At 37.5% G+C, this 21,967-nt stretch overlaps 2 protein-coding genes across 3 annotated transcripts in view; one reads left to right on the top strand and one right to left on the bottom strand.

Annotated features, from left to right (window-relative positions):
* LOC107039498 (transforming acidic coiled-coil-containing protein 3) overlaps nucleotides 1–8,372 on the top strand; it is a 28,733-nt gene extending 20,361 nt beyond the window's left edge. For both annotated transcript variants that reach the window (XM_015259134.1, XM_015259135.1), the window contains exons 2-3: nucleotides 1,536–3,904; nucleotides 7,331–8,372. In XM_015259134.1, coding sequence (XP_015114620.1) covers nucleotides 1,536–3,904; nucleotides 7,331–7,526 — 2,565 coding nt within the window. In that variant the 3' untranslated portion in view covers nucleotides 7,527–8,372. The remainder of the gene's footprint in view (nucleotides 1–1,535; nucleotides 3,905–7,330) is intronic.
* Nucleotides 8,373–10,211: 1,839 nt separating this feature from the next.
* On the bottom strand, nucleotides 10,212–19,430 carry LOC107039497. Its single transcript, XM_015259133.1, has 4 exons — nucleotides 18,796–19,430; nucleotides 13,571–14,462; nucleotides 12,269–12,989; nucleotides 10,212–11,093 (listed from the first exon to the last, which is right to left on the bottom strand). Exons 1-4 carry the CDS (start codon nucleotides 18,914–18,916, stop codon nucleotides 10,869–10,871), a joined length of 1,959 nt encoding a protein of 652 aa, XP_015114619.1. The 5' UTR covers nucleotides 18,917–19,430; the 3' UTR covers nucleotides 10,212–10,868.
* Between the last annotated feature and the right edge of the window lie 2,537 nt (nucleotides 19,431–21,967).

Raw genomic sequence — 21,967 nt, 5'->3', positions numbered from 1 at the left:
TTGACTATAGTCAACTGAAACCCATGCGGTTACACGCACGTATCATATAAAAATATGTTATGTCATCAGGCCCAAAAGTCGCGAATTCTTAATAATTAAATCGTGGTTTCTCGCGCCCAATGACATATAACAGATACCAAAACGATGTTTTTAAACCCGAAAATAATCACGTCACCAAGGTTCACTCGAAGATGGAAAATATTGATCATCAAATTTTTTTATCACCAGTTTTTTTCATATGCAAATACCGTAAAGACTGTAAATACTCGATGTGTCCTTAAGGTGTTTCTCCTGAAAAGTCAAAAGAATGAAACAAAATTGGAAAATTCATGAAAGAAAATTCTGAGTATGCTGCATCATTAAGAATTCTTGCACATTTTTTTCTGATCTCAGTCTCATAATGAAATTTTGATGTTTTTGTAACTCCTCCAGCTATAACCTCCGAGGTTACCCCACTCTCAATGGGGGAAATTTCCATGGCACCTAAGAAAATAATGAACTATTGATAAAAAACTAGTGGGTGATAAATTAAATCTTTCTTGAGAACACGTATAAGTTTCAGATTTCATAGGAAAGTTATTTGAACAAATGATTCGGAAAATTATGAGTTTCGGGGCAATTACGCCCTCACGCGCAGGCGCGTGATTCGAATGTCAGTGAGCATCATGGGAAAGGTATGAGTTGGATCATGGAATTGAGAGAGAAAAAACACTCGACAGGTTTACCAATTCGAAACGCATTTTAATATTATTTCAATAATTAGAAAAACGTCCAATAAAAATTATTTGACACCCGTAGGTGGTGAGAAACAAATTAAGCTGAAACTTGCGAAAGATTCGACAGCAGAAGATTTGTCTTAGACAAATCTAGGAGTGTACAAATGTTTTCTTGGTGCGAAAGAGTTTGTACATTACTTAAAAACATTTGTACATATGATTATTTGACTCTCCTCCACTTAAATAGTTACTTGAAAATAGGAAAATTTCGTGCTCAGCGATTGAATCAGGGCTCAAGAACAATAAGACTCCCTTTCCGTTTCACCCCCCTGTGATCTACAGACGAAACACCTTAAGAGTGCCAAGTGAATTTGAAAAAAGATTCAAAAAAAATTTTTTCTTTCCCTCCATCATTGGAGAAATATGTATTCATCCATCCGACGAAATTTCAAACCCGCAACCGGAACTAGACATCGAGAAAATAAATGCGGAAAATCCTCTATTTCGCGTGACGAACCTCGAGAAAGCATGGGATCAAATGGGTACGGCGGGTTGAAATATCTCTCTTATTCACCCCGGTACCCCATTGTTTTTTGTCGCCATCACATTGAACACATCATTCCCCATATCTTCAANGTTCTAAAATTTTAAAATTGTCACCGATGTACACCATCTGTCTATTACTATTAATTAAAAAAATTATAACTTTGTTGGTGAATGTCAATTTTCAAGGTCATCGCCAAATTCACTTGGCACCCTTAACTTGAAGCATGATTAAATAAAAATCAATAAATGACCCGCCCCTCTTCTCCATTCCAGGCCGTCAATGATTCCGCGAAGCTGCCGGAGCACGAGGTTAAGGTAAAGTTCGCCCGTGAGTTTACCGACGCGTCTCACGCCCCCGAGACCAACAGCATCTCCTCAGCAAGTAGCTTCCAAAGTCTCGCGTCCACAGTCTCTTCAATCCCCACAAGCCCGACCCGCGCAGACGCCTCCTACACGAATCTCGAGGTCTCCGGCCTCGACGACCTGATCTCAGCCTGCGCAGGGATCCGCCTCGAGGACACCCTCACCGCCGACCAATCCCTCTTCGACGCATCCTTCGCCTCCGCCTCAGACGAGCCCATCCACAACAGAACCACAGATCTCCCCAACGATGCGCCCCAGAGCCTCGGCGCCGACCTCAACGGAACTCAAGTCCTCTCCGGACGTTCCTCACCACTAGGCCTCACCGAACAACAGCTCAACCCTGAAGCCCCGCAATTAACCTGTCCAAACGTGACAATAACACTCCCAAATGACCACGTGAACTCCCCAGAATACCAAACAGCTCCTGAATCCCTACTGCAAACGTCTTCGTCCAACCCTCAGGGTCGAAAAACCCCTGAACTAAATCAATCAACCACCACATCATCAGTTGCTGACACAACATACCAAAAAATCAGCGTCGGTGACGTGACATTCGACTCTGAATGTCCATCCCTGCCAACTCTCCAGAGCATCTGCCTGAAGTCTAGTGGCGAGTTCAAAGAGCCATTTCCCGTGAAGGATCCAAAAAGAAGTGTCTCCCCTCAACCACAACCGCAACCAGATCAGCCAGATTCGTGTGCAGTTGACTCAGCCTCAAAAGCGGAAAGCTCAGCATCCCTGAAGATACCGGACACCTCTGGTCACTGCATCCCCTTCGTAACCGAGCCGACATTCGTCGAGGGTCAAAAGGCCCTAGAAAGCTCCAACGAGCCATCCCTCGTTCCAGAAGAGTCATCCACAGAATTCATCCTAGCCTCGACACACCAACCAATCGAAGCTTCAGGATCGCCCCCAGAGGTAGTTTTCACAGAGTCCCAAGAGCCCCCCAACACCCTAGAGGCACCTCTCGAGGAGACATCGGACCCCGAGGAGCTCGACAGAACAATAACTCTCCAGGAGACGGACGACATCCTCGACGTCCCAGAGTCCGAACAGTACGAGGCTTTCAAGCCCCAGCGTCAGAGCACTGAGACCCACCCCAGACCCTTCCCCCCGATTCCTACCCCCTCAGACTATCTGGACTTCCTCCCAAAACGCCAGAGCACAGGTCTCGACTACCTTCCACCCCCGAACGACTTCCAGTCCGCAGACAGCGAGGACAAAACCCCAACAGCAATTGACAACGACCAGAGGTTCTTCGACGCAACAGACGACATCACCCCAACGAGCCAGAACCCTGAGGAGCCCTCTGGGGTATTCGAGAAGCTTCGCCTGGAGGCTGAGACAATCGCCCACGAGATAATTAATGCCTCCCTCGAACTTACAGAGGACAACGACAACCTTGCGTCAGCAAATTCCAACGAATTATTCAGGGATCCATCGACCTTCGACTTCTTCGAGTCCCAGACGTCAGCCAGATCAACGGTTGATAGATTGAGGGAGTCGCTGTTCATAAAGTTCGATCCCCTGGTTTCGAATGTGAGTATGTTGCCTCAGGGGAATGCAGCGAGTCCACCCAATGACGAGAGGAACGGAGACAAGGACTCAGAGGCTCTGCCTAGTATCACAACCCCCAAGAGGAATCCTGCTATTGCTGCTATCGACAGACTGCTGTTTTACAGTCCAATGCCTGCTGCTGCGATCCAGAAGCATGAGGAGGTGGTGGAGAAGATCGAGGTTGTGGAGAAGACACCTGAGCCTGTGCCAGTCGTTGATTTAGCAATGGCGAAGGAGTTGGAGCTGGTGAGGTCGACTGTTCTTCAGCTTGAGGAGCAGCTGGAGAAGGAGAAGATGGAGAGGGAGAGGGAGAGGTGTGAGGCTGAGAAGCAGAGGGAGTCCTTCAATGAGACTGTCAGTCAGCTGCAGAGGCAGCTGGCGCAGGAAATTAAGAATAAGAATCAGATTAATGTCGTTGTGGATGAGTATGAGAAGTCGATAAGTCGGCTGGTGGCTGAGAGGGAACGGGATAAGAAGAGTTTGGATGGGGAGAAGGGGGTGCTGATGGAGGAGCTGCAGGAGACCAAGGATCATCTGATGGCTAGTGAGGCTGCTTTCAATGATGTTCATGCTAAGTATGAGAGGCTCAAGATTGTTGTTACTACGTTGAAGAGTAATGAGAGCGCGTTGAAGGAGAGTCTCGCGGAGAATGTGGAGATTATTAAGGCGTTGGAGAACAGATATGAACAGATCAAGAGTCATGCTGCTGCGCGGCTTGAAAAGTAAGTTGTTGAGGATTTTTTTATTGGAATTTGAATTTTAGGGTAATTGGGGAGGGCCGAAGGGGCGGGAGGAGGGGAGATTGATGGGCTGATCTGATTCGTTTCTATTTTGAGAGAAGGAGAGGAGTGCACTGAGAAAAAAACGAACAAGTTCTCGGACAAGTCTTGTTTGGACAACGAAATCGTTAGTTGAAAATTAGAAAAAAAAAAATTGTTAGGTTCGAATTTGAAAGTCTAAAATATGAATAAGTGCGCTGCTTTCAACAACAACGAAATAGTTGGCTCAAGGGGCGGATCATTCAGACAAGACCGTGACTTTTCAGGATAAAAATATGTTTTACAGAGGGAAGTTCTTTAAGAAATATTTTGTCTCCAAGTTACAATATTGCCGTCATATTATTATTATTTCATTTGAGGATATCCAAGTACTTTGGATATTTTATCTGCAGTGGAATGCTTTTCTACTTTTGTAGTGGAACATCAGAGCTTTCGCTTGAGTCCCATTTGACCCTAATTTTCTGGACATTTTACAATGATTTTTTATTTAAACTTTGCACCCTTGAATTTGAATATATTAAATCGTTAGAAAATATTGTCAAAATTTGAAAAAAAAATTCAAAAGTTTGCTTTTGGAGGAAGATCGATGAAATACTTTAAAAATTGCAATTTTTCAAAGTTAGGAGCATTTTGTAGAAATAATTTATAAACTATTCATTTGCCACAAAAAAATCGTTTATTCTGAATCGTACCAAATTTATTTGTATTCAGAATTTTATCGGAAATCGATTTTATGCCTAAAAAAATTCGGTTTATGAATGTTTAAACAATTTCAATTATTTATTTATAAACAACGAATGTTTAAAAAAAATATTCTGTGCAAAATGTAATTTTAATGACGCGGAATATTCATGATTTTTTCGAATTTTTCTCCCGCAATTTAATTGACAAATTTGATGATTGAAAATGGTTGAATCTATAGTGTACCCAGTACCAAACTGTAAAAGATACTTGGATATCCTTGAAGGGAAAGAAATCATGAAGAAATTCCAATTTTTTGAGCAGCAAAAAGACGAAAATTTCCCCATTTAAATTGAATTTTTTCAATGAATTGAAAATTCAAGAGCATATTTCCTAATTTTATGAAAGAATTCCACTGTAATTTGCATGGAAGGATTCTGCAAAGGTCAATGAATTCGATTATTTCTAATGAATGGAAAATTATGAAACCGGTATTTAATTGCGTTGGAGAACAGATAGGAACAGATGAAGAGTCATGCTGCTGCACGGCTTGAAAAGTAAGTTACAGGGGCTTTATTGATTGCAGTTTGGATTTAGGGTAATTGAGGAAGAGGGGATTGATTGACTGATTGGAGCCTTGTTTCTATTTTGAGGGAAGGAGTGGTGAAATGATCGGAAGTTTCTCTAGTTTTGGGGGTGGGGATATTTTCAAAGCATGGAAGGACTCTGCGAAGGTCAAACGATATTCGTGCAGGTTTCAAACCCTCACGGATGGGGCCCTTCTGTTACCAAGCATAATATGGGCTCAATACGACTCCCATTCCATTATTTCTAATGCATGGACAATTTCGAAAACAGATAGGAACAGATCAAGAGTCATGTTGACGCGCGGCTTGAGAAGAAAGTTATTGAAACTTTATTCATTGGAGTTCGGATTGTCGGGCTATTGGGGGGAGAGGTAGGTGGATTGATTGATTGATTGAAGCCTTGTTTCTATTTTGAGGAAAGGAATGGAGTGGTGAAAGGATAGGAAGTCGGTCTCGTTTTGGGGGTGGAAATATTTTCAAGGCATGGAAGAACTCGGCGAAGGTCAAGTGATATTCGAATATCAGGTTTGAAACCCTCACGGACGGGGCCGTTCTGTGACCGCACGTAATGTGTGCTTAATACGACTCGAATATTCCTCATAGATTTGAAAATAATTAATTTTGAAAACAAGCGTTCACACTCGCATGGGTCGATACGATGTATCGACCTCGTACACTTATGAAAAAATCGTATAGAAATTTTCTATATGGATTGCGTACAGAAATTTTATAGGATTTCCGGATATGATATTCGGATATTTCTATAGGAATATTTTCTATACGAATTATTTCTACACATAAATTTCTGTTTTCATACGAAAGATGTCCAAACGCTCCAGAGAAAAACAAACATTGAGAAATATCACAACTGCATACGAAATATTTGTGTACATGTGGCAGTGGGTCGTATAGGATCAAACCTATAGAAATCGTATAGAAATAATTTGTATAAAAATATCCGTATAGAAATATCCAAATATCATATACGAAAATTTATAGAAATTGGATACGCATTCCGTGCGGGAAATTTCTATACGATTTTTTCATTCGTGTACCTAGGGCGTTGAAAGTTTTGATGGATTTTCAGAAATCAAGTCTCGTAATGGATTCATGCTAAATGTTGGTTTATCAGTTAAAACTACATTTATCTGGGGAGAGCGTAGACAAGAGGGTATTAAGGAATATTTTTTGGGCATTTCTAGGTCTATCTACTCATTTTTCTTTTTGAGCTGAAAATTTTTGTAACTAGAAAGGTCTGCTGATGAATTCTCCTGGGAGAACGTCGAGTTTTTTTATCCTTATTAATTCATCTCGATAATGAGCAAAATTTCCAAAGGATTTTCTTTGCAACTGGAGGAATTAGCGACAAAATTCCCCTGAACAATTTCTCCTGAAATGAGTATTTAACAAGATAGTTTCATTACTACGCATCTGCGAATAATTCCTAAACTTGAATGGTTTTAACACTTTACTCGTGAGTTGAAGCAATTGGATATTGAATTAATCATCACTTGATTGAATCCTAATTGTTCCGTTGCAACGGGAGGAATTAGCAAGAAAAATTTCCTTCAATGATTTCTCCTGAAATAACTAATTACCGAAATAGTTTCATTACTACGGATTTGAGAATAATTTCTTAACTTGAATGGTTTTAGCACTTCACTCGTGAGTTGAAGCAATTTGATATTGAATTAATCATCACTTGATTAAATCCTAATTATTCCGCGTTCTAGTACCAATCAATGCACTCGTGTCTCACTTATTGATTGATGATATCTCTCAATTACATCAGCGAGTTATTAACCCCTTGCGTACGGGGCCTTTCTGTTACGAAGCCTGACGTGCGCTTAATATCACTGAGATTCGATAAATTCTGATGCACGAAAAATTATAAAAACCATTAGAAATTGAAGTTACACTATCCAGCTTTCGAATGGCGTTGGCGGAATAGGATTATCTGTCACAGTTTTGGAAATATCCAGTTTTGAACAGAATCATGCATTTTTGCTTGGGCCCATATACGTATATGGACCCTTCACTATTAGTTCATATTTTTGCGACTCCCAACAAGACATTTTAATCAATTAAATAATTTTTCCAGGGCAAATCAAGATCTCGATGTAATTCGCAAACAACACGAGTCCGAGATGGTAAAACTTCGAGCAATCCTGAGGAAGGAGGAGCTGAAGAGCAACTCCTTGACTGAAATAGTAGAACAGAAGACGAAAGAGAACAAAGAGCTCACACAGATCCTGGATGAGGTCATAGCCAGAGTCGGTGCTAAGTCCGACGAATGAACAGACACTTAACCCACCTTCCGCAAACAATTTGTTTATATTTTCTCACGTTTTTCTTATTTCACCAATGAAGCATGTGCTGAGCGGTGTACCCAAGTGGTACGTCATCATTTCATTTTGTTATTCGTGGAATTGTCTCAGAAACAAGTCATTCTGGGGCGAAACGTCAGGAGACTTTATTATCTAGAATCGCTGGTTCCTGAGATAATTACATAATTACCACTTCAATACAGATTTTTCCTTAAAAATCATCGTCGCATGTTCTTAAAAGAGAGATCAAGATATTAATGCGTAAACACTTCGAAATGTACTAAACTGTTGCAACTTTGTGTACTGTAAATCGATCCTTTTATATTTTGTACTAATTCGTTACTTTGGACGAGGAGATAACTCACTAATAATAATTACAAATGTAAGTTGAAGAGTCCCATTCCTGAGAGTGTAAATTAAATTTTTGCTTTGTTTGTGAAATGTAAACAAAGCTTAAGTAGAATATAAAAATTTCCACAATTTATTCCTCTCCGAAGTGACGTTATCTCATTGTTTATTTGTAAGTTGCAAAGTATAAGTAATTGAACTGTAATTGCTATATTATCGCTGATAAAAAGCCTTAAATCGATTCTCCACAGGTGCAAAGAGAAGCGAATGAAGAAAAACTGGAATTTTTTTAGTAGAGACGAAAGAGAAATGTTTGAGTAACTGAAAATAAAATGTAATAAGGAAACATTAATTATTATAAACAATTTTATATTATTTTTTTTCCAAAGTAGCGTCTTTTCATTGTTTATTTATAAGTTGGAAAATATACTATTTTATTGCTAATAAAAATAGCCTTAAATAATATAATCCATCCCCGTTTAATTATCTATTTCCTTTTTTTATGATTTTTGTTTTGTTTTGTTCTATCGTTAAATTATCTTTACAACTAGTTAGAAGCGCCAGTAGGAAGGTAACAGTCACACGTAAAATTCATCACCGAATTGTTATAAAGTCTTTAAGACAGTCTCGGATTTGCAACCAATTATTTTAGTAGGGAAGTTGTAAATGATAGGAAATGAGTCCGAACGAATCCAGGAAATGTCTTGAGAACTAGTGAGCTGAGCAAAACATGTCAGCTGATTTTTTTGGGCGACAAAAAGGGTCGTCTATATACTTTTTCCACCCATTCGTTTGCAAAATATAGTGAGAATTTTTTAATCCACGATAGAGTTAATGATTTTCTCCTCATGTTGACTATTTTGGAATCATGCATTCATCTGAAATAACGAAAGTTTTCTGGAGGAAATGTCTAAGTACTTGTTTTTCAGATAATTTTATGAACTAAAAGAGTTCTTATGACATTTTTTTCTAGCCCTTTCAATAGTTTCCACCAGATTCTAATAGATTGGAAATCATGTCAAGTTTTTAAGTTTCAGGGACTAATTTTGAAAGATCTTTTGGAGTATAAGAATTTTGTAAGACGAATGTTCGTTAATTAATTCTCTTGAAAGATGTTGTGCCCATCGTATTCAGATTTATCTATTTGAAATAGATTCTTTGTAATTATTGATTCATCTGGGTAATAAGTAATCGCAAAGTAAAATGTCGCAGAATTTTTCTGTAAAATGTCTCAATGATTTCTTCTAAAATCACTCGTTAATTGAATAGTTGCGTTATTATGTGGGTGTGAATAATTAGTTGGTTTGAATAGTTTCGCCACTTAGTCATGAATTAAAGTAATTGGATACTGAATTCACCTTCACTTGATGGAAACCGAGTTATTCCGAATTCTAGTTTCAATCGAGGCAATCATGTCTTGATTCATTGACTGGTTGAACAGCATTTAATCTGTATTCTATTCATTAATATCTCTCTTGATTTCAAAACTCTTCAAAGTTGTAAGGAAATTTGAGACGTTTTTTGTAGAGCGTTTTATGGACGACAAAAAGGGTTTTTTAATACCTTTTTATTCACCTCTAGTATGCAAAATATATTGAGAATTTTTTAACCCATAGCAAATTTCAAGATTTTCTCTTCATGCTAAGTTTTTTTGAATCATAAATTGACCTAAAATAACGAGTTTTTAGAAAAAAAAATCCGAGCACTTGTTGGGTAGATAATTTTATGGGCTAAAACGAGTTCTTCTGACATTTTCTTCTAAACTTTCTTCTAATAGTTTCATCGATCTTGTAATCCTAATGATAATGTAGAAGTGTCAAATTTTCAAATTATCTGGATGTTGAATTTTATTTAGCGAACAATCTCAATCCGTCTTTTTCCTGATCGAAAAAAATCTTAAACAAACTTTGTAGTGTATTTATGCGAATCTACTAGACTCAAAGACATTTGCAAAATAATTTTGATTATTTTTCCAACCCAAATATCGGGCAATATAATTGGCCTATTCGACATCACGTGGTACAAGCTACAGGGTTTTCAACTGATAATTTTTTGATAATTTTCTCTGGTAGTTGCTATATAAAAAACAAAACATCATGCAGTCGAATTAACCCCTCGTCAAACTGACAGATTGAATTCAATTGTGTCGTTGTGTTAATTATACAATTTTCGTTTCTCAATTATGAGTTTCGTCTCATGGGCCAATTATATTGCTCGACATTTGGATTGGAAAAATAATCCCTCGAATACCACACGAGCTTCAAAATTAATCGGGCATTTTCCTCAAGGTTCCCTGCATACAAACGAAGTCGTCAAGTTTTTCAGGAAAAACTTGACTCCTTCGTTTGTTTGCAACGAACGTATCGGAAAATGCCCGATAATTCTGAAGCTCTTGTGGTATTACAAGTGACAAAACTTGCCTAAAAAATTCACTTAGGATGGTTTAGCAGGCGTAAAGTGTTTGTTTTCCGCACGATATGCGTAAAGTTCAGAGGTTGTGCAAAATGTAAATTCTCAGAATTTATTTTATACAGTCGAGCACTAAAGTTCTTGAACAGCGTGAGCTTGCATTCTATGTATTCTGTTTACGAATTTTAGTGCTCGACTGTACACGACCTTGAATTTTACGCATTCCGTGCACAAAAACAACCACTTTGCCCCCCTGCCGTTCCGAACAATGAACTCGGCAGGCATTACAAAAAATAGGATAGGACATGTTACAAGTGCGTGCGAAAAAGTAGAAATTTACACACTAGTAACACAATATACACTTTCATGAAATATTTGGACTCATCCCCTCTTATTCATCACTCCTCTCCACGTTTCAACACTTAATTGTCAAATCAATCAATAGTTAAATAGTAAAATCAGCAATTCGTCACTGCGAATCAACGTCAGAGTGCTCATGTCACTGATAATTCATCAATAATTAATTAATAATTAATTTAATTGTATTTTTTTTGACTAACTGGACGCGGTCGGCTCTATGACGAGTGGCACGTAGGTTTTAGCCAGCTTGAGCATTCTGTCGGTCGTACTGCCAGGCTTCTTCGGGATATTTCTGTTCTCCAAGTCTGGCATGTATTTTTTAACGATTTTAGCTAGCTGCCCGGCGTATTGTTTGAACTTTGGGTGCCCCACCGATACTCCTTTACCTCGGAGTGCGTCAGAAACGGCGAATAATAATTTCTGCAACAGAAAATTACAAGAATATAATAATTCATTTGATTAAAAAAAAGTAGAGGTTGAGCGGAAGATATCTCTGAACCATTCTTCACTTTTAATCCGATACGCAATTTTGTTTTAATTACGCAGTCCGACAAAATTTGGATCCTGGCTCTCCTAGAGATGAGATTACCCGCATTAGAAAGATTAAATTCCGTTGCGCTGTTAGAAAAATTTTGCTGAAATTTACGGAAAAAGACGTTGAATTTCATTTAAGGGGAAAAAGTCAATGGAATTTTAAGTTTCTCTGAACATTCATGGGAAGTCCCAATTTTTAGCGGTAGGAAAACGAAAATTCGACAATTCACATGAATTTTCAACTGAAAATAAATATTCACTGTCAAATTCCCTTGAATTTTCAGGGAATTCATTTAAAATTCTTGGAATTACCGGAATTTTTGCAGGAATTCCTTGAAAATTTAGAGGAATCTGGAATTCAAGGAGAGATTTCTGGAAATTTTCCTGATTTTTCATTAAATTTACTGGAATAATTAAACTGCAATTTACCATTCTCACGGATTTCTCCATGAAATTATGAATATTCAATGACAAAATTCCTTGAATTTTTAATGGAAATATCACAAGTTAGAAATTTCCAAGATTCTTACCGGCAATTTCAGTAAAAAATTTTTAACAGTGTGACTCTGAATCCGTTAATAGAATTCCTCTAGGTCTTCTAGTTTTAAATTGCAGTTTTAAATTTCTACTTTTAAATTCTAGTTTTAAATTTTGAATCCCAATTATTCATCAGCCAACAATTGAAGATAAACTTTGTCGCATCCAATCCATATAGACAGATTTGAAAAATTGCACTTTTGGACTTCTCGGACCATAATGGGTTCATATAACACAAAAAATCCAAAACTTGCATTCGACCGATTACAAAGCTTCCATTCGGAAGCAAAATACTCTGGAATTTCTTCGTTATTTTGGAAACGTTGGGAATAATAACTGGATTTTTTTGTATTAATTCACTGAGGACGTTAGAGTATCCGAGAAGCGTCAAATTCCCTGGAGGAGAAATTTTGAAATGAATGCAGGCGGTTGGCAAAATAATTCCGTCAAAATACTTGGATATCCTCGATATCTCCTAAAACCACCTAATATTTTTAAAAATCAACGAAATACATAACACATACCCTTCGATTAATATCACTCATTTCACTGATCTGTGTCTGCGAATCCCTAGAATTCTCCACATGTGAGCAGTCGAAGCTCAGACTCCTCGCCCACTTGCTCTTTGGTCCCTCCAGATCCTCCTCGCTCTTCCTCTTCTTCGTCTCCTCCCCCTTCCTGTCCTCCCCTCCCGCCACCACTTCTTCCTTTTTCTTCGGAGTGGGAAACAGCGCCCGTTTTATCCTCTGAGGGTTACTGGACTGATGATTGCTGACAACACTGGGTCCAGCACGATCAGTGGGAGGACTCTGGAACAGGGCACGTTTAGACGTCTCCAGCTTGACCTTCCTCGGACTGGGTCCCTCCATCAACAATTTCCTAGCCAATCTCTTCTTCGCAGAGCCCCTAGGACTCTTCCCCCTTGGACTCTTCCCCCTAGGACTCTTTCCCCTCGGACTCTTCCCCTTCTTCATCCCCGGTTTCTTGAGATTGAGCACCAGTTGTCGTTTCTCAGCCATTCCCTGGAGATTAGCAGATGAGAAAGTCCTCCGTCTCCTCGCCAAGTGACTCAGACGTTTTCCCGGGCTCTGACCTATATTCCTTCGACCCAGCAAGCTGCGTTTTTTCACACTCGATGGGGCCTGTTTTGTGAACCATGGAGTGCACGTCGACTGGGTCTCGTTACCCACGTACCTCTGACACAGCCTCGTGGAGAGGTTCTCGAAGTCCTCCATGAATCTATTTCTGTTGAAATGCGAAAAATTAGGGGAGAGTCGGGCAAAATGGGATGTTTCGTGATCTTCTCTAATTGTCAATATTTTTACTTATAAATGAAGATATTGACAATTCCCGGTGGCTTGGCGCAGTGGGTAAGTTTGTTCCCTCACATGCGAAACGTTCCGAGTTCAAATCCCACCGCGGAAAATGACAGCTAATAGACAGTTTGCCACAGCGAATCAGATATTTGCAATTTCCACTTTTTTCAACTCATTCTGAATCTCAATTAAAAACGCTTTTTGAAAAAGTTCAGAATTTTTTCTATTTTTTAAAAATCATTCTATCATCATTTTTGGGAATTTCTACATGATGTATCACTTAATTGACAATTTTGGATTACGAAAGATAAAAAAAATCCAGATAACATCTTAAAGTCGATAACTATCGATATTTCGCAAGTCTGTCACGCCTATTCCTCATTGGTTCCCGTCAGATTTTCAGTTATGATTGTTACAATTACAGCGCGCTGTAGCACGCGTTCGGTCTCGTAAATGTCTAAGAGGAGAAACGGAAGATTAAAAAACAATCAGGAAGTCTTTTTTACCCACCTATTATAATGAATCCCTTGGCTCTTGTGCTGGTAGATAATGGGCCAGGGTAAAGCTTTAGCATGGCTCTCCTCTATCGTCTTAAAAATAGCTAGATGCTCCTCCTCAGGAACATCAAACGTCACTCGTTTAGTACTAACGTCCTTTATCACTGGTAAATTGCTCTCGGAGACTACGCTGGTGGTCTCACTCCCCTCGAGACTCTTCTGAACATCCCTGCTGAGATCTCTACTGAGGTCTGTCGTGCTTTGTACACTCGTATCGGCAAAATCTGTTGTGGTATTCGTGTCCGAGGTTTTCGTCGTCGATATTGAGCTGCTCGAGGCATCACAGGCGTCAAAGGCATTCGTTAAATTGCGTAAACCTCCTGGTCTACGGATCATCAGAGGTTTTCCCTCGCACTTTTGGGGACTCTTTACTGATTCAGGAACTGTCTCCAGACTTTTCTCGTCTTTGAACGGATTCGCCCAGAAATATTCACGATTTTGCTTAATACAATTTAGGAAATCCGTGCAGTCACTCTGGGAAATCGTGTGGGAGGGAGGGGGAGGGACTCCTGTGAGGGACTTGCTGATCCTTTTGAAGAGGTACTCGTCGGACCTCAGGATTTGTTCACTGAGGCTTGGTTTTCGGGGGGAGATGGTGATGCTGGGCTGGGAGAGGATACGGGTGAATGAGGAGTTTTTGGGCCTCGGGGAGTCACTTTCGGAGTCGGTGTTGAAGAGGTCAGGCGAGGTGGGGTCGGTGACAGTGGGATGGGTGCGAGGAGTCCCCGCGGGCTCCGAATAGCTACAGTCCATAGTGTCCTCATTTAGGTAGACCACTCGGTTCGCGGACTTGTAGGGGATGTACTCGGGCTCTTCAATACTGTCTTCAAATTTTTTTGATGTACCTGGAAGGCGATTAACGGATTTTTTCAATGATCAATTCTGTAGCGAAGTGGTAAAACGGTTTAAGGCCCGGGTGTACTATCTTTCGAAAGTTATCTGGATTTTTTTTATCTTTCGCAATCCAAAATTGTCAATTGAGTGGTACATCATGTAGAAATTCCCAAAAATTATGATAGAATGATAAAACAAAATAGAAAAAATTCTGAACTTTTTCAAAGAGCTTTTTAATTGAGATTCAGAGTGAGTTGAAAAAAGTGGAAATTACAAATATCTGATTCGCTGTGGCAAATTATCTATTAGCTGGCATTTTCCATGGTAGATAACAAAACACTGACTCCTCATGGGAAGTGACAGCTAAGTATCTCAATTTTCAAAACAGTGGTATGTAGTCATCTGCCATTTTTATGTGATAAAAGTGTGATTAAAAAATCACGAAATCAGTCTTCCCCCTGTATGATATCGGGTGACAGGCCGCCATTTGTCACCGTAAATCAGATACATTTTTCAATTTCTTGTTATTCAACTTATTCTGAATATAAATTAAAAATGCTCTTTGAAAAAATTGCGAATTGTTTCTACTTTTTTTTTNATGCTCTTTGAAAAAATTAAGAATTCTTTCTCCTTTTTTTTTGATTATTTATTCATAATTTTTCAAAACTTCTGCATGATGCAGGATTTAATTGACAATTTCAGATGACGAAAGATAAAAAAAAACATCGAGATAACGTTCGAAAGATAGTACACCCGGGCCTTAAGTCGATTTTGACTATTGACCAGTTTTTAGTGAATATCTGGGAATCTAAGGGAGATAGCAAAATTTTTGTTCAGACCTTTTTTGTAGCACTCAGTTTGCTCTAGAAAAAAGATTTGTTTGAGATGAGGATCTAATTTTAGGGTGGATGTGGGAGGTGTTGTTTCAGGATGGGCTGGAAATTAATTGAAGCGCTGAATTCTAAAAACTTCACTATATTTAGTGAAATCGAACCACTTCTTTAATTGTTATTTTTACACTTTGGTTTCAACTAGTTTGTTGAGGCCCGGTTGCACCATCGTCTGTTAACTAAACCGCCAGATAATGGTCTGTTAGTCCATAAGGATTACACCTGGATAAATTTATCCTGGGGTAAAAATAGCTAACAGGGCTCGGTGCAACCGGGCCTGAGTGTCTCAAAATATTAATACAGAGGTTGATGTACTGAATTGTTAAACAACTTTAAATGTCTTTGATAATTGTCTCTGATAATTCACTGATTTTGGGAAGGTGATGTACTTTCACGGGATGCTACAATTTAATACCCGTACGATCTTCTCATTAGCTAGATTTCAACTACTTTTCGGGATTTTCGCGATCCCGTGACTGCTCAACCGAAGGTTCCCGATGGTGCTCGAGGATTGTCGGCAGGACCGACCGTTTAACTGATAGATATATAGCTACGTTTCAAACAAGATTCTTACGAAAATTTAGTTATCTCCTTTAGATTCGAAGATATTCTTCAACAACTTAACTAAGGGATAAGTCGACTTAAACCGTTTTACCATTTCGCTACTGAATGCAACTGTTGTGTTTTTGGGGAGATCTAGATATTTTTGATCATCAAAAAAGATATAATAGGGAACTTTCATGAATTCTTTTAAATTTTATGATCTCAAGGTTTTACCTTAAGGCCCGGGTGGATTATCTCTCGAACGTTATCTCGATTGTTTTTCCATCTTCATAATGTAAAATATATCACAAAATTTCCATTGGATTTTATAGCACGAGTCCCTAAAGATTATGATTGTCCAATCAAAAAAAGTAGAAAAAAAAATGAAAATTTTCGAAGAGCATTTTTCATAAAGATTAAGAAATGAGTCCGATAGAGAGGAAATAGTGAATGGATAATTTATCATGGTAACTAACGATCTGACAGCTATTAACTACCGTGACAAATGGCGACTTAACAGCCATTAGATACATCAAATTATTAATTTGCAATTTCCTCCCTACTGGGTTTATTTTCCAATATTATTAAAAAATGCGCTTTGAAAATGTTCAGCTTTTTAAAGCATTTTTTTGATTGTACAATCATAATTTTTGGAGACTCCAGGGCTATGTAAAACTGCGTAGCAATTGGAAATCATTGCAGATTTTCAAAATAAAAAAAACAACCAAGATCACGTTCGAAAGATAATCCACCCGGGCCTTAAATGATTAATTTGCATTAATGATTGTTAGAAATATTGCTCGTTGATTAATAATTGAGTGTCAAGAGGTTGAAATTTCAAACGCTTTGAAATCGCTAATGACGTCACAAGGGTTGATTGACTGAATAAATCCATAGAGAATCCATAAATTGTCACAATTTTCCAAGAAAAATGACACTTTTTTCATTTATGTAGAGTGAGCTTCATATTTTCTTCATCAATTTTTATTTAAATTCATTTCGTATTAGCCTACTGTTCACTTTGAAATGAAAATCACGAACATTTTTCATCTATGTAGATAAAACAATTGTTTTATTTGTGAACATCATTTGTAGTTGAAAAAATTGTACGCAAATGACCGTCACAAGGCTGTCATTTTTTGGTCATATGACTTCATCCGAAAAAAGACGGTCATTTTGCATCTCTAGCTGCGCTAAACGTAATCACTAAGTGGAATGGTAACCACGACGGATCGTCTGTGGAAAGAACGCTGTTTCCCGTTCGGAAAGAGCAAAGAGCATGTACAACAAAATGCCACGGAAAGGAAAAATAGTAAAAACGGGACACGAATAACGATAAATGACGAAATAACGATGAATAGACTATTTATTTGCTTCTATTTGATGACATTGCGAGCACGATGATTAGATTATGCAAATAACAATTATATCACTCGATAAGCACTATTAGATTCTTCGAAATGCAGTTAATTTTATTCCCCTCGATTGTTCAAATATTCGAAAATATCCGTTTTGCCCCGCCCCGATTTAAAAACAAAAATATTCTCAAATAGCATTCAAACAAAATTTTAATTAAATGGACTGTTGAAAATTTTGGGTTGATATTTCCGGGGTATTTCTTGGAAATTGTTATCAAGTGACCGTTGTCCTGAAATTTCAAGTAACTTCGTCATTGAAATTGCTCAATTCGCAATTTGATGAACAATTGATTGGAAGGCGTCAATTTAAGTTCAATTATCCCTCGAGGGTTACTAGAAATCAGGAAAATTAACTTTAAAAACCCCAACCATTGTTTACAGAAATCTATTTTCAATCAGAACTAATTGAAAGGCGAAAGTAATCAGAACTCCAAGTCAATTGATTAATTTTTGTAAAATAATTTGTTTCATTTTCTCACGAAAATTAACGACAGAAAGATCATTAGAAAATGACAACTTCCCAAAATTTGCGATTGAAGAAAGAGCAATCAAATTTTCTCTGCAGTGAGCAGAGTTCTTTGAAGAGCATCTCCTTCCATTTTTTTCAATAGCATAACTCAGAGTCTCAAAAAAAAATCGTCAAAAAAATTTGCAGCAAATAACTTTAAAAACCTTAACAATTGTTTACAGAAATCTATTCTTAATCAGCACTAATTAAAAGGAGGGAGTAATCAGAACTCCAAGTCAATTGATTAATTTTTCTAAAATAATTTTTTTCATTTTCTCACGAAAATTAACGAAAGAAAGATCTTTAGAAAATGACAATTTCCCAAAATTTGCGATTGAAGAAAGAGCAATCAAATTTTCTCTGCAGTGAGCAGAGTTCTTTGAAGAGCATCTCCTTCCATTTTTTTCAATAGCATAACTCAGAGCCTCAAAAAAAAATTTGCAAGAAATGTGCAGCAAATAACTTTAAAACCCCCAAAAATTGTTTACAGAAATCTATTTTTAATCAAAACAAATTGAAAGCCGAAAGTAATCAGAACTCCAAGTCAATTGATTAATTTTTCTAAAATAATTTTTTTCATTTTCTCACGAAAATAAACGACAGAAAGATCTTTAGAAAATGACAATTTCCCCAAATTTGCGATTGAAGAAAGAGCAATCAAATCTTCTCTGCAGTGAACAGTTCTTTGGAGAATACTTTCTTATATTTTTTTCAACAACATGACTCGAAACCTCAAAACGAACTACAAAAAATTGCGAAGAATAACTTTAAAACCCCAACAATTGTTTACAGAAATCTATTTTTAATCAGCACTAATTAAAGGGCGGGAGTAATCAGAACCCCGTGATCCAACATGGCGGGTAATTCTCCTAACCTCGTGACGAAAAAAACCCCCGAAACCCCATCCTCACCCCCGGGCCGCCAAAACAAACCGAACAAACAATTCCCCGGGACAAACAATGATAATTATTGTCCAGATAATTACCGAGGGTCGACGAACTGAGGGCGAGATCCTCCTCCAATATGGAGACGTTGTTTACGGTGGACTGAACAGATGATATCTCGGAAGTATCGAGCTTCGACGACGAGCAGTTCTCCGTGTGCATTATCGCTAACTTTTATTCCAGATTTTCCTCCCAATGATGCACATACAATCACCAATAATCCTCACTCCACTAGTTACATTTTATCGGATAATTATCGGTCAATTACTGGGGGGGCATTATCGCCCGAGTCACTGGAGAGTGCGCAGTTCCCACTATTCACCAACTTTTCACTACTTTTCAGGGAATTCCCGTGAAAAAGTTGTTTATTTATATTTTCTTCGGATTTTAATTCACATATTTTCGATTACGTAAGTCGGAAAAGTCGAGGGAGATTCCGATTTTCGGGGGAACAGGAGGAAACTGTGTAGTACGTGAGCACGGAATGGAATGCACTGTAGTCGGCCCCCACGACGGTTACACTTACACATGGACAGACGTTATGTCAACAGGGATGGAAACTCCCTCGGTTTTGGGTTTCGAAGCGCTGTTTGAGGGGAACTCGAGTCTCCCGGAGAGTTTTTAGGGGCGGTTGAGGTATCCGGGGGTGGCTGAGGACTTTGTTTACAGCCACAGGTGTTTTTCATTGTTTTTAAGTCACACATACGCGGGAGAATTTTTTATGGAACATCTGATTGGGCGCGAGTGGGAGGGGTCGCATTGCGCAGGTCTGGATGGAAGGGGATTTAAACGGGTTTTTACTAGATTTCTTTGAATTTCAAGCATAACAGACTTTTAGTCCGTACCGTAAAAATAGAACAACAAGTTTTACGAGTGAGAAAGATATATTGAATGAAGGATGAATGAAGGAAATTTAAATTTCTCTAAATTGGCGGCGATTTCACGGAGAATGAAGTCATTTTCACATTTTTACATTCTTTGGACTTATTTTTATTATGAGAATATTTATTTATTTATTTATTTTATTTATTTACTCTGTCTTACAGGGTGGTCCTTCCTATGACAGAGGGGGGTTGCCAATAAAAATAGAGAATATATAATACATAGTGTGTATACAAAATTAACGTATTCGATAACTGAAAAAGAGTGAAACAAAAGAAAAATAGATATGAATAGCTCTCAAGAAAAGAATATACATTTCATAGTGAGCCGGACGCTGCTTAGAGCAAAATTAAAGCTAAATTATAAACATAATTGAGAGAGGCGAAATTCAATTCAGAAATCAAAAATCATTGATAGGAACAATAGGCAGGGATTGCAAGTATTTTGTGATTAACTGGTCAGGTTTCGCGAGGGTCCTGAATTTTTTCTCCAAAATGTCATCCCTAATTCTCAGCGCATTTAACACAAACAGAAATAATATTATGAGAATATTATGGAAATAATTCTACAGTGACTCATTGTTTGCTAATTAATTGTAAATGAAACTCTTCTTCGTTTGCGTTCTGTTGAATTAATAACATTTTTTGAAGGAAATAAATAAAAAAAGATTTATGAGAAATAGAGAATAGAAAAATAACCGAAATGTTAAAAAATGGAAGGGAAAATTGACCAAAGAACATACATTCCTTCCTCAAGTTAATCACGGTAATTGATTCATTCCTTTGCAATTTTCAGTATTACAGGCTAGAGTGTTTATTTTGATTACAATCAATGTATTTGTGTGAGTTTTATTGTAAAATTTAGTGACATTCGGTCATGTAATTTATGTTTGGTTTTCAGAGCCTGAAGAAGCTGCGATTTGCAGCGAAACGTCACGATTTGACAATAAATTAGTATTGCTGAACTCTTCCAACATCCCATTAATTATTCCTCTTATTCCTTTGAATTATTTTTTTATTTTTTTTATGGAATGAACGGAAGAAAGACCATCAGAATTGTTCGAAATCTACAATTGAAAGAGCAATCAATTTTTTTTTCTATAGTGAATGGAGCTATTTGGAGAGAATTTTCTCTTTCTTTCGTCTCAATAATTTCATGAATTCGGAATAACATTTATTAATAAGTGTGTTCTATTATTCTGCGCAAATAATTTAGAACACAAAAACAGATTAAAATAGCTCGGGAGTAATTGAGGATTGTAATGTCGGGTAAAACTCAATTCCCTTCAAGGGATAAACAAAAAAATATTCATGAGGAATAGAGAATGGAAAAATAATTGAAATGTTAGAAAATGCGAGGAAAAATTGGCCAAAGAAAATTCCATTCAATCCAGTTAAACACGTTAATTGATTCATTCCGTTAGATATTTTTTTTCATTTTTTTATTAAATGAATTGAAGAAAGTTCATCAGAAAATAGAAATTTTTCAAAATCTACAATTGAAAGAGCGACCAATCATCTTTTTCTATAGTGAATAGAGCTATTTGAAGAGTATTTTCTCTTTCTTTTCTTCGACGAATAAAATTGGACAGAATAATTCAGCTTTTAACACGAGCATTCCCCCATAAAACAAAATATCAGACAGAGAAAGCAATGATAAACCTTTAGATGATTAAAAAAATTATTTAAAGTACTGGAAGAGTACATGACGTACTAGGAAGGAAATGGCATTCTTGGAACGCTTCCACAATTTCACTAATTCGAAATAGCATTTACTAATAAGTGCGTTTTATTATTCTGCGGAAATAATTTAGAACACGAAAGACGGATGAAAAAAGCTCCAGAATAATTGCAGATTGTAATGATAGCGGATAAAACTCGACTCCCTTCAAGGAAAAAATCAAAAAGATTTATGAGGAATAGAGAATGGCAAAATGATTGAAATGTTAAAAAATGAAAGGAAAAATTGGCCAAAAACATGGAATGAACTGAAAAAAGATCATCAGAAAATATAAATTTTTGAAAATCTTTTCATTGAACGAGCGATCAATTTTTATTTCTATAGGGAATGGAGCTATTTGGAGAGTATTTCCTCTTTCTTTTCTTCAACAAATAAAATTGGATAGAATAATTCAGCTTTTAACAGGATCTTTCTCCCATAAAACAAAATATCAGACATGGAAAGCAATGATAAACCTTTAGATGATTAAAAAAATTTATTCAAAGTATTGGAAGAGTACATGACGTACTAGTAAAGAAATGGCATTCTTGATAAATGAAATGTTTCCACAATTTCACTAATTGTAAATAACATTCACTAATAAGTGCGCTC

This window comes from Diachasma alloeum, unplaced genomic scaffold (genome assembly GCF_001412515.2).
Source record: "Diachasma alloeum isolate Michigan unplaced genomic scaffold, Dall2.0 Dall_scaffold_00300, whole genome shotgun sequence".
NCBI lineage: Eukaryota > Metazoa > Arthropoda > Insecta > Hymenoptera > Braconidae > Diachasma > Diachasma alloeum.
This window is presented reverse-complemented; position numbering and strand designations above follow the sequence as displayed.

Bases quoted from the DNA above. Each gene is read 5' to 3' on its own strand.
- LOC107039497 (XM_015259133.1), bottom strand. From the start codon at position 18,916: ATGCACACGGAGAACTGCTCGTCGTCGAAGCTCGATACTTCCGAGATA. The intron at 14,463-18,795 runs GTAATTATCTGG...ATCGCCTTCCAG, and splicing joins CCTCAGTTCGTCGACCCTCG to GTACATCAAAAAAATTTGAA. The intron at 12,990-13,570 runs GTGGGTAAAAAA...GCATTTCAACAG, and splicing joins CAAGGGATTCATTATAATAG to AAATAGATTCATGGAGGACT.